This window comes from Linepithema humile, chromosome 6, assembly GCF_040581485.1.
Source record: "Linepithema humile isolate Giens D197 chromosome 6, Lhum_UNIL_v1.0, whole genome shotgun sequence".
NCBI classification, from domain to species: domain Eukaryota; kingdom Metazoa; phylum Arthropoda; class Insecta; order Hymenoptera; family Formicidae; genus Linepithema; species Linepithema humile.
The window spans coordinates 27,822,368-27,834,331 of NC_090133.1; the positions used below are offsets into that span (position 1 = coordinate 27,822,368).

The following is an 11,964-nucleotide window of genomic DNA, read 5'->3' on the forward strand; positions in this document are numbered from 1 at the left end:
TACAAAGTAATATATGACAAGTCTTAATTTTTTAATTCGGATTTTTGCTCTGAAACGTACCGTCGGAGGAAGTCTTGCTGATTTTTCGGATTGTTGACATTGCGTGTGTCTCGTCTGTCCGATTTTCCATCTTATTAAGGACCTTGGTGAATATTTCCACACCATCGCGACTCATTGTATATCCTGAACTCGTGTTCCTTAAGGTCTCGTTTCCAGTTACGACGTCGGCTATCTTCTTTAACTCATTGATATTCAACGGCGCATTAGGATTCTGAGGTAGTAACGTCGCGCTAGCATTTAAATTGTTCCTCGTGATTTGTGCGTCACTATCCGTCCTAATTTCAGCGAATTGCATGAGCTTCTCCAAGAGAGCTCTGTTCTCCTCGAGTGTCAATATTTTTCTATCCGACATCTGCATTGTTCTCACATTTGACGGCCGTTTCGAAGTCGACGGCAACACTTTTTCCGTTGTTTCAATGGCCGCCCCGAAGGATCTACTCGCCTCGTGCACGCCGCTGCTCGATGTCAAAGTTCTCTCGCTAATTGGATGAGGAAGAGTAGAATTGGCGATGATGAATTTTAAAATGACCGGATCGCCCTTGATGCTGGACGATACTTTGGTACTGATGGAAGTCACGACCTCAACTATCTGTTCGACTATAGTACTGTTGAGATTTGATGATTTCTTTTCGTTGGATCTCGCGGGATCCAACTGAATCTCATGCGAGGAGAAATGTTTGGGGATGGTAGATTCGATATTTGTTATATCCTCCTTTTCTGTATTATTGCGCATGCTGAATAAAAAAAGAGGTGACAGTTCTTCCCTTTCCAAAAGAGTCGTTTCATCAGCGGGGGAGTCAATCTTTGGTCTCGATCGTATTAGTCTTTCAACTCCCGTGTTACTCTTGATAGGTGTTAGCGTCACGAAATTTTCCACCACGTACGCTTTTAAGGTGTCATTGTAAACTTTCTTCCGCGGCGCGGCATTGTGCTGCGTATCGTTGGCCGCCACTTCATCCGCGTATGATTCCGAATTCTTTTCTAATTGACCAGGCGTGTGCTTGACAATGTCGATTTCGACAAACGTCGAATTTCTCGACATACTTTTTTTACCGTCCTCTTTGGTGACCAATTTTGGCTCCAAGTAACTCTCTGTAACGTTAAAGCGCGAGGGTTCATCATCGTTTGTGATTTGCATGACGTTCGGCTCTGTTGATGCGATCAGTTCGTAACTTGGGAGTTGAACATTGTCGTGCTCTGTAACAGTAGTTTCCATTTCGACGATTCTCCCGGAATCTAGTAACGGCGTTATGATTTTATTTTCCAACGCGTTTGATTTCACTTTGCTACTTACATCATCCGAACCAGGCAAATCAGCAAAATTACGAACGGGAGCGTTGTCGTTATAATTTAAGACGGACGTAATTTTGTCAACGGGTATTGTGTGTCGAAAAGGTTTCATAGTCGCAGAATTTTCGATTAGGCTTGACATATGAATACCTCCATTCAAGTCAGGAGTATTGTAGCTGGTATAAATCGGTTGCTGCGGATTAACTTTTCTGTCCTGCAAGGTGTCCTTTTCTTCACTCTCGCTCAATATCACAATGTCGCTGCGTCGATTCTTTGCTTCCAATTCAATTTCCGTATCCGGCACAGGCTCCGCTACGCCAATACCGCTTGTAGGCGATTCACTTGCAATTTCTTCATCGCGACGTAATCCGACATTGTCAATTATCATCGTTGACAATTGATCAAGTTTTTCCTCGGTTTTATGTGCGTGCGTGTGAGTAGCATTTGAGACTCGATGCTTTTCCTGAAACAATGCATTGTCATTCACTGAAATATTTTCGGAAATTCTGGTTGTCGAAGTTTCCAAGCTAGAGGTTACTTTATCGTTGCCATCGTGTTTTGTTGACGAGGCTTTTAACTTGACAGTATACGTTTCTGAAGGCAATTGTCCAGCTATTTCGATATCCGGCTTCTCGTTATTCTCTAGTTTAGATATTGCTACATCTTTCTCTGGAACGATTCTATCACGTGGAAAACCTGTATTGTCCGCGTCAAAAGTATTCATTCCAGGCACATCGCGAAAGTTGATGGATTCCAAAAATGATGCCGATACCGCGGATGTTGAGCTGATTTCAACATCGGGCAGCACGTTATCGCTCGTCGAGGAGACGATTTTCTGCGTGCTCGACTCCGTCTGAGAGGTTTTTGTGACATCATGATTAGGCAGCAACTTGAATTCTGTGTTAATATATCCCGGTATAATTGGTTTCCATGGTGAAGTTTCGAAATCAGAATTATGGACATCTTGAAAAGTGTTCAAATCACTTTGAACAATTGTGGTTCTTGGTGACGTAGTTTTTATTTCATCCTTTCGCTTTTCGTTCAATTTATCCTCATTGAGCATAGCTATCGTTGATTTTACAAAAGACGTCGAAGGTTTGCTCGTCGATGTTCGAAGTTTGTTCGATGTAGCGGTTTCTTCATGCAAAGACACTCTTTTAACAGCACTTTTGGTATCTGCCATTAATTCAGTTGTTGCTTTCGTCATATTTTCCGCAGTAATGTTAACTTTCGTTGCTCTGTAGGTTCCCTGAATGGTCGGGATGTTGTTAAAATCTATATCTACTTCATTGGAATCGGTTCTGATTGGTTTTGTTTTCGGCTTCGAATTTGTGATCAAGCTGCTATTTCTGTTCGGCCGTAATAGACCGTTTTTTGTGATCATAGCATGTTTTTGTTCCTGCTTCTGACTTACGACATTTTCTTGATTTATTCCTGTAATTTTTATGGAGAAGTAAGCATTTAAACGTATAAAATTAACAACAATTTGTATAAGAAAGAAACAAGTGCTTGAAAAAATATTCAAGTTACGTCTTATTATTTCGAATTTTTAGTTTAGATTAAATTTTTATTATAAGTGAGCGAAAAGAAGAATGGAAGATGCTGTGTAAGTGCAGGAAAAAGGTGAGCAAAAATTAAATGAAAGGATGAAGGAGGATGAAAAATTTGTATAACGAGAAAAATGAGAAGAGTTTAAAATTAAAAGTGAGATTAAGGATTGAAAAGAAGATGTCACGCATTGAAACAGCGCAAACAATATCGACATCTTATTTAATATCAAGTTATTTAGTTAATTTCTCTCGCTACTCACTTTTCACTGACACGGACGTGAGATCCAATTCCATATCTTTGAACAAAGATGAAATTGAGTATGTCTCTTTGACAATAATATCTTGGATAATGTCTTCGACATTTGTGATCGAGCGAGGTATCTTCCTTCGATCGAGATACAATCTGAAGAAAATTTTCAAGACACCGTTCTCAAACTTATCTATCGCTGTTCGCTTGTAAGATGAACCGAGTACACTTCTCCTAAACAGAAGCTCGAACTGAAAAGAACAAAAAGATTGAATTTTTAACAGACTTAATTTATTCTTCGATTTTTACAGTGAAACGATTTTGAAATATTTCACTTACGATATTTCTAAATTTTTGTTCTTTCTCTCGGAAAACCATGCTCGTGTTTAGCTTTAACATAGGATTATATCTTTCGCCTTTAACTATTCTAAAGCTGCAAGTGAATCCAATCATTGCTGAAATCGAGAAACATGAAGACATGAATATTGTGTGATTTATTATTATTATATATATTTACACAATACAAGTACTCACCGTTTCTAGAATCTGTTCGAAAAGCTGAAATATTATATAACATTAATAATTATTTGCATATAATTCATTGTTATATAATTAAAAATTGAAAAAGAAGGCAGAGTAAGAACTTGACAGATTCTAACATCCCAATTTAAATTTTGCTCCTTTTTTCGATCTTTTAACTGTGTAATATTTACAAATTCTCGAGATTTGCAATAGATTAAATTTATTTGAAAATTAAACTTCCCTACTTTGAAATATACAAAAAATGTTTCACGCAAAAAAGTTTTCCGAGGTTGGAAAAGTTCTAAGGATATCAAAATAAAAATAAAATTCGAACGCAAGTAGAATTTAAGATTTAGATAAAAGTTGTAGATTGAGCAAATCATCGAAAAGAAGTTGTTTTAAATATTTAAGGTATTAAAATAGTGGTTAAAGTATAAAATATTTGAAAATTTCGATCGAAATGAGAAAAAAATTTCGGGTAACTCAAATATCTATTTTTTATATGTGTAAAAATTGTTTGATAAAGCTGATTAATTAATTTTACAGTATAAAAATTTAACGTCCAACACATACCACCCATCCACAGAGCTAATCCGGCGATGGCCAAAACCGCGACCAACACCAGCATAGCAGTTATAATTAACATGGCACTGCCAAATTTCCATGTAGCGTTATCGTTCATCCGTGCTACCGATACTCTGGAACATGTGGATCTCGGCGCCAGATAATAGTCGCTCTGCAATGATAATCATTATTCGCAAGATGCAGTATTTTACTTCCGCTTGACATATGCGTTCGTTAGTGTGGTGAAGCGAGTCAGGTGGCGCAAATCGTTGAATAGTATGAGGGCGATAGCGAGCGTGTACAGTAATCCCGTTAACGGTACTATTGGCGGCACGGAATGCGTGAACAAAAAGAGATTTCCAAAGTGTTAAGATGAGAATAACGTTTGGTGCTGTTCAATTCGCTGCATGCGTAGAAAATTCATAATCTTTCCACTAACAGTACCACGCGTTTACTATTGTTACCTATATTTTCAAGTACAATTGAGTTTGCATTCGACTCGAGGGGAACCTATCTCAATGTAGCAGCTGTAATAGATTTTTTTTTTTCAACAATACTTCTGATATTTAGTGATAAATATTGAAGTAGTTCGTAAGAAATAAAAGTAGCTGTTGAATAAAAGGCGCAATAAAGTCATTGCTAGACAAATCGTGAATGTAAGTTCGAAGATTTGTTTTCGAGTACGTCGACCTTCAAGAGTCTCAGTTTCGGCGCATTGTGGAATATAACGGAACGATACGTCTTCTCTCGGTCACATATTACCGAGGGTAGAGGTAGGTCTAGAGATATCCAATTTTAAGTGCAGCATAATCCATAGGCGGAAGACGCGGAGTTGAGGTTTAGGATCCAGACGACTCGAGTGTTAATAATTCGAAGCATCAGCGGGGATGGCCAGCGTGATACCTGTAAATTCTTCTAACTTGTTTAGGGAACTTCTGGACCCTTTACCACGTATAAGCGAAAAATTCAAAGCATTAGCGGGGATGGCCAGCGTGATACCTGTAAATTCTTCTAACTTGTTTAGGGAACTTCTGGACCCTTTACCACGTATAAGCGAAAAATTCGAAGCATTAGCGGGGATGGCCAGCGTGATACCTGTAAATTCTTCTAACTTGTTTAGGGAACTTCTGGACCCTTTACCACGTATAAGCGAAAAATTCGAAGCATTAGCGGGGATGGCCAGCGTGATACCTGTAAATTCTTCTAACTTGTTTAGGGAACTTCTGGACCCTTTACCACGTATAAGCGAAATCAACCGTAACCGAATATAACTTCTAGATATGAAGCAGAACCGTTAGAAACTTATAGATTATGGTGATTATGTGAAACGCAATCTTTGCTTTTTATTCATTTTTATGCGAGTAAATAAATTATAATTTTATTCCAATGAAATAATATATAATTTATAATTTATAATATGTATTCACACAGATGCGGATAAATCCAAATTTCCGATCAGAATAAAAAATTACATAATTATTGACCCGGCTTTATTGTATCCTGATATTAATATTCTTCTTACAATGTTGTAACTATTAAATAATAGCGAAAAATAATTTTTTACGTATGTCTTGAGTTCTTTTAAACGTTACAAAAGTCAAGTAATTACAGATTTTTGAATAATTTTCTCTATTTTGTATCAGAGGGCTCTTTATCATTTTTTTTCCAATTCTTTTCACGGAGATTTAAGCCATAAGAATAATCCTCGGCGGAGAGCACTTAAATAGCGTTGCCGAGCATATCCAACTATATGGATTACAAAGCGTGGTAACAGCTATGCGGTTTGTGTAAAGGCTGTTAGCTTCGCCATCTCATGATAGTTTTATAACTATGACGACATTTCAAAGTGACACATGGGCTGCCAACTATCATTTGTTCGCTAGTAGAATTCTAATTTCTAATCTTATGTGCCGTAATACGGAAAACTTCCTTGTAAGGAAAATTTTATTCCGAATTTTATCGCTAATTATAGATGATCCAAAGTGAACTTTACTGTAGGAAATGAGATGAAAGAAACCTGCTGCAAAAATATCGCCACACGTAAAATAGATTATCGTTATAAGAAAATATTTACATAGGTTAATGGCATAGCGCAATTGAAAGGCGCTCATTATGAAATACAAGCTATGTATTTGTGGACAATATGTAGTTTGAAGCAGGCACCCGCATACGCAATTATCTGTATGTATAACGTAATCCGAACCGGAGTTCATGTGCGACCAACGAGGAGCGGTATGAAGAAAATGCGAGAAGAAGATACGAGTACGACCAACTTTGCCGGGTGCAAAGATCCTTCAAGGACGCTATCGCTACTCTTGTCCTTGTCTGGCTTAATGAGGAGAGTTCCTGGAGACGCATCGTACTTGAAACTTGTACGTTGCGGTGAGGCTTATTCAGAGGGGATCGAACGTATTATATTATATTATTTATGTGAAATATCATAATTTTTCGAAACATGATTTTATTCGCAAACTATCATAATTATTATGGTTGATATATTTGAAATTTGCCAACCTAAATTTATATATATATATATAGTCTTAAAAAGTGTATTAAAAATTAATCTTTAATACACTTTTATAAAGACATATGGATTTTTTGTTTTGTTATTTTATACTTTTTTTATGTAAGCTTTTCAATCTGTATGTCATATTTTTCTTTGATTTTCTCTAAATGTAATACGCATTTTTTTGCGACTGAGTTTGGATTTAGCGTACAAAAAAAAACTACGGAACACTATTCTATTATTTTATCAAATAATAAAAGAAATATTTATTTTTACACAGGCCAATGTTATCACGCAAAGCGAAAACGCGATCCTGGAAAAATGTTTATAATCGAATCGGTGAGATTCTCAACAGTTAATCGAATATACGGGTTTTTGGCTATGTTGGCGAATCATATTATCGATATCATCTTGCCATTGTGTTCTTACACCTTTCCGGATATGCAAATAAGATAAATGTGATTTATATCATGTTTTTTAATCTTTAATAGTATCTCGCGCAAAAATTTCCCAGTATTGAAAGTGTTCAATGTTACGCTTCGTGATATTTTGCTACAAAGTACGTATAATGGTATCTAAAGTAAGAATAAAAACATATTACAACAAGTATGGGAACTTCCTTCGTTTATTACGGATACATATGATGAATTATTTTACAACTTCCCATTCTATTTTATAAACGTTACGAATATATGTGTGTGGTGCGTGTTCTCGGTACAATTATCAAGTCAAATTCTCAACTGCGGGCAGAAAGTTGTGAATACAGTTATAATTTATTCCACTATACATATAAACATTTCTTAGTGTTCGTGATTGTAAATTATATTTCCGTAAAATTTCAATGTACTGACATCCGCAATATCAATTACTTGCTTACATAATTCTATTATAAGAATGACAGATGAATCAACGCTCGTTTGTATTATCTTAATTATGTTTTCAAGGTTCCTATTACACAGAAAATTACAACGCCGCATAAGATAAAAATTCCTTTTTCATCTGTGAAAATTGGTTAAAAATTAATTTAAATTTTATCTGTTGAAGATCTGTTGAACTTTTGTAATATTATTTCAGTTTTTCTAAGATTTCGACGTTTAAATTGCAATTAACTCACCAGTATTTTATTTGTTAAAAACTGTTATTATTTTGTACACGTCCTATTCACGATTGTATATTCATACTTCGGGTACATCGTACTTAACTACGATAGTGATCGTGATTAAAAAAAAAAGATATCTATCAACTGGGTATTCGTTTTTCATCGTAAATTATCTCGTGGCTCATTAAGGAAAAAATTTAATTTACTGGTCGATGAGAGAGATTCGAACGTGCACAATTAACAATTCTAATATCTTGGAATGGTTGGTGTGAAAGATGTTATATGCTCACGTATACATTGATATGTAAAATCTATTCTTCCTGATAGTGCGAACCACGTTGTACGACTCTCTAGTTCAGACTTCTTGGTTGTAAAGGGGCATCTCATCAGGAATGATTATCGCGCGTAATATAATTTGCCGTGAGTAAATGCATCGCTATCGTCGCAATTATCTTTCATAGTTGACTCGATAACGGTACCATTGTGCGCTAGTTGCAGGCATGTGTCGAAGATTGAATTTAACAATTCAATTAAATGCATGGCACTGCACCGGCATGAGAAAAACATTGATTTTATCATAAAAAGAAACTTAAAAACGGAGAATTTTAATGCCGAATAATTTGAAAGATTGCAAAATAAACAAAGAGCAAAATAAACAAGGAGCTCGCACTTCACAACTGAATAATAATGGTTAAATATTATACTTTTCTCGAATATCTGGAAAAATTTCATACAAAAAGAGAAAACTTTTTAATTATTATATTTGTTAAATATTCATTGATTTAATTTCATTTTTTAGACTAGTAATCTCTCAGAAACATTGCAACAGACAAAATAAAATACGATGCAATCTTTTGAAATTTAGGATTTAGAAAACGAAATATGAAATAATTTAATCCCAATTATACTGTTTATTAAAACAGAATAACAATAATAACAATACAACAAATTGAAATGTATAACTATATTATTGTAATGTATAACTATGAGTATTGCTCTTGTCGCGCATATTTATTTCAGTATATTTTTCTATAACATAGAAAAAACATGCGAGGGACAAAAAGTTAAATACATTAAGTAAATGGCGAAAAGATGAAAAAAGCGACATAGGTTGGAAAGAAAAAGAATAACCGTTTTTTCATAGAAGAAGAATGGAGAGCGGAGAGAAATGGAAGATGAACGCCTCTTCTCACACGATGCGAATTTATATAATGCTTTCATACGAGACAAGGTCAAGATTTTTACGATGTAAGATCGCAGATATATTCATTTTAATTTATATTTGTATAAATAAACGCGTTTTAATAAGTGCAAAAAATATGTCCCGCTCATTGTCAGATTACTATTTTATTTAATATTTAATATATTTATTTGCGAAACAAACGACAACGGAACAGATTAGTTATATCTGATTTGACTTGATGAAATTATAGACTACGTGATTAAAATCTTTGTTATACAATTTTCTTTTTAATGAGAGAAGAACAGTAAATTTTTTAAACTTACTTGGTAAGCGTAAGGACCAGGTCTGTAATAACCGCCGGAGTTCATCATAGCATGAGTTTTGCCTTTGCCGCACGTAGAAGTCATTTTTTTCGTATTCTTGAGCTGTTGCAATTTAATTTTTTCCCACGATACTCGGATTCGATCTTCTACGATGCTCCTCGACGATGGTCGAGCATCATGACGCTATTGTGCAGAGATTGACCGTGTCAGAGCATTCTTCGTATTGCTATTTTCGCGAGAGACGCTACCGTGTCTTTAAAATTACATTCGTCGATAAGTTCAGGCGTCGAAGCGTTTCCATTCAAGATGTTCCCTTGATTAGACAAATTTATTTCGCGAGCAGAATAAAATATCGCACACACATTAACACTCGAAAGTCACAAGTTTCGATATTTACGGGAATACCGTTAAGCGAACGTGGATATTTGTCAAGTTGGAAAACTACTCGCGCGCAGTCAACTTTGTTCTTTCTATCTGCCGTTATTCAACTTTGTATCGAGATGACCAATAACAAATTGTTATTAATTGTTGTAAACGCACGATACATTTCGTTTTGTCTATTGCTAGAGAAGCAAGCTAGTCCGACCGACAGTACTGATTTAACTAATGTAAGTATAATTTTATCTTGTGTTTGTTCGCTGATTCTCGAACGCAAATCTCGAAGCGTCTGTATACGCGAAGCTTCTTCCGACCGAGACGATCCGAGGGAGACGAAGTGTAGCGCGGCGAGACGAGGTAGAAGCAAGCGCAGCAACTACCACGTCCTTTCTCCGTGACGGCTGACCACCAACTGACAGTCTAAGATCCTGAGGTATCGCCGTTCTTCATCTTCGTTTTTCCCATTCGGTTAAGTCGTGCCGTTTTACCTGCATATTCGGCTTACCTGCCGTTCCGATGAACTCCCCACGCCGACTTTTTGCACTTCCATAATCACCGTGCTTTTTATACTTTAGACTCGCTCTTTTTCGTGAAAAATTACTATATTCAGCTGCATGTGTGACGCAGAGAGAAGCATTAAACAGAACTGGTAGTGTAAATTATATATTCTTGAGGGAAATATAAAAGAGTTATAATCTATAAAATTTAGATACATTCAGCTACTAGCAATGTTAAAAATTCTTTTGATTTTTTGAACCATTCAACATCTTGGTCGTCGTACTAGTTTTTTTTTTTTTTTTTTTTTAATACCAGACTCTATGCGATCGAGAACAGTTTATATTAATATAAAAAATATATATCCATGATATTGTGGTACAAAAAGTATCAATGAAGAACAATATATGACGGCCGACGTATGTGGCAGCCAACGTGTAATAATTTATCTATTTTTATTCGCAATTATTTATGTCACAATTTTTTGTTATCGTTAGAGAAATTGGAATGTGTGAAATTAATACGTTTGTTCAGTGTTGATGGCGGCTTCGATTATCCTTTGAAACGTGATGGCGTCGAATCCGGCGAAGGGCTTGTCGCGTGCTGCGGGTGGAAATGAGCGGCGTTTTCGCCGACGAAATATATCGTCGAAATAATCATCCGTGGTTGGCGGATTCACTTTGGCATAATATAGTGCCGCGAAGCCGCTGTAGATTAGCAGAGCCGCAGTTGCGAGCTGATGGAGGCGATATCACATGTTCAAATCGAAGTCAGCGGGAGAAAATACACAGAAAAATTACATATGTTTCAGTTTTCTATTACCTGGAAAACAGCCCAGAATTTGTAGCTTCCTTCGTTTATTAGAAAGTCGTAATAGCCGGCCCAATAATCAACCTTAGGTTGACTTATCGCCTTCATGTGGCTGTGATCGTTCTCGTCATCGTTCATATCGTCATTGTTGTAATCGTGCTGATCGTCTTGGTAGTCGGTATTACCTCTTCTATTACTTTGTCTATACGTCCTGCTTTGTCTGTGAACAAAAGCACCATGCTAAAATGGAATATTCCTCAGATTATTTTCAGAGAAAAATCCCAATATCAAAACGTCGAAGCTATAAAGTTGGCCAATCGAAAAGTAAAAGCAGATTTAGACACAACGATTGCTTAACGATGGGTGACTGTAATCATTATTGATAGCAAAAAAAAAATTAAAAATGATTGGATTGAACATTATAAAAATGATAAAAATTTCATTTTTTACTTACCTAGCTAACGGCGTGATTGTAGCTATTCCGAGGTTTTCTCTAGACGTCTCTATTTCCAAAATTGATTGATTTCTAATATTCGACTCGGCGGAGACGTGATAGATGCAAAATGAAAATAGAATAAACTTGCAAACTGATCGGTTCATCGAGTCTAAAAAATTAGAATATTATTTATATCTACTAGAATGAAAAATGCGTGTAGAGATATGTATGTATAATTCGCAACGAACACTGGAGATATAATTTTGTAAACTGATGTTTCTGCTTATCGCACAATACTAACCCATATTAATCTTTTAAATATATTGTACGTTTTGTTTTTGACATCATCCCACTTTAACGATTGTCATAGCACATTCTGCCACACACGGCTTGGCACTCGAAAACAGCACGGCGGAAAACTTTGGAGTTGAAACCTTTAGTCGTAAACTCTGACGAGGAACTGAACGATTCTTGGACCTAGTTTCGATAACTGCTTGGTCC

At 36.0% G+C, this 11,964-nt stretch overlaps 2 protein-coding genes across 2 annotated transcripts in view; both read right to left on the minus strand.

Moving 5' to 3' along the window:
* The window catches only part of LOC105671295 (uncharacterized), a 14,686-nt gene extending 3,963 nt beyond the window's left edge, over window positions 1–10,723 (minus strand). Inside the window, exons 1-6 of the mRNA XM_012365301.2 lie at window positions 9,345–10,723; window positions 4,243–4,405; window positions 3,682–3,705; window positions 3,487–3,602; window positions 3,161–3,398; window positions 61–2,784 (exon numbers count right to left, since the gene is read on the minus strand). Of these exons, the coding sequence (XP_012220724.2) occupies window positions 61–2,784; window positions 3,161–3,398; window positions 3,487–3,602; window positions 3,682–3,705; window positions 4,243–4,405; window positions 9,345–9,428 (3,349 nt within the window). The 5' untranslated portion in view covers window positions 9,429–10,723. The remainder of the gene's footprint in view (window positions 1–60; window positions 2,785–3,160; window positions 3,399–3,486; window positions 3,603–3,681; window positions 3,706–4,242; window positions 4,406–9,344) is intronic.
* Window positions 10,507–11,906, minus strand: LOC105671186 (uncharacterized). The gene is made up of 4 exons (XM_012365132.2): window positions 11,765–11,906; window positions 11,482–11,632; window positions 11,040–11,247; window positions 10,507–10,953 (listed from the first exon to the last, which is right to left on the minus strand). The coding sequence occupies exons 1-4, from the start codon at window positions 11,766–11,768 to the stop codon at window positions 10,735–10,737; spliced, it is 582 nt and encodes a 193-aa protein (XP_012220555.1). The 5' UTR covers window positions 11,769–11,906; the 3' UTR covers window positions 10,507–10,734.
* Between the last annotated feature and the right edge of the window lie 58 nt (window positions 11,907–11,964).

Excerpts from the sequence above, each read along its gene's own strand:
- LOC105671186 (XM_012365132.2), bottom strand. Across the intron at positions 11,248-11,481 it reads ACAATCACGCCGTTAGCTAG|ACAAAGCAGGACGTATAGAC; the intron begins GTAAGTAAAAAA and ends TTTTGTTCACAG. Across the intron at positions 10,954-11,039 it reads AATTCTGGGCTGTTTTCCAG|CTCGCAACTGCGGCTCTGCT; the intron begins GTAATAGAAAAC and ends CGCCTCCATCAG.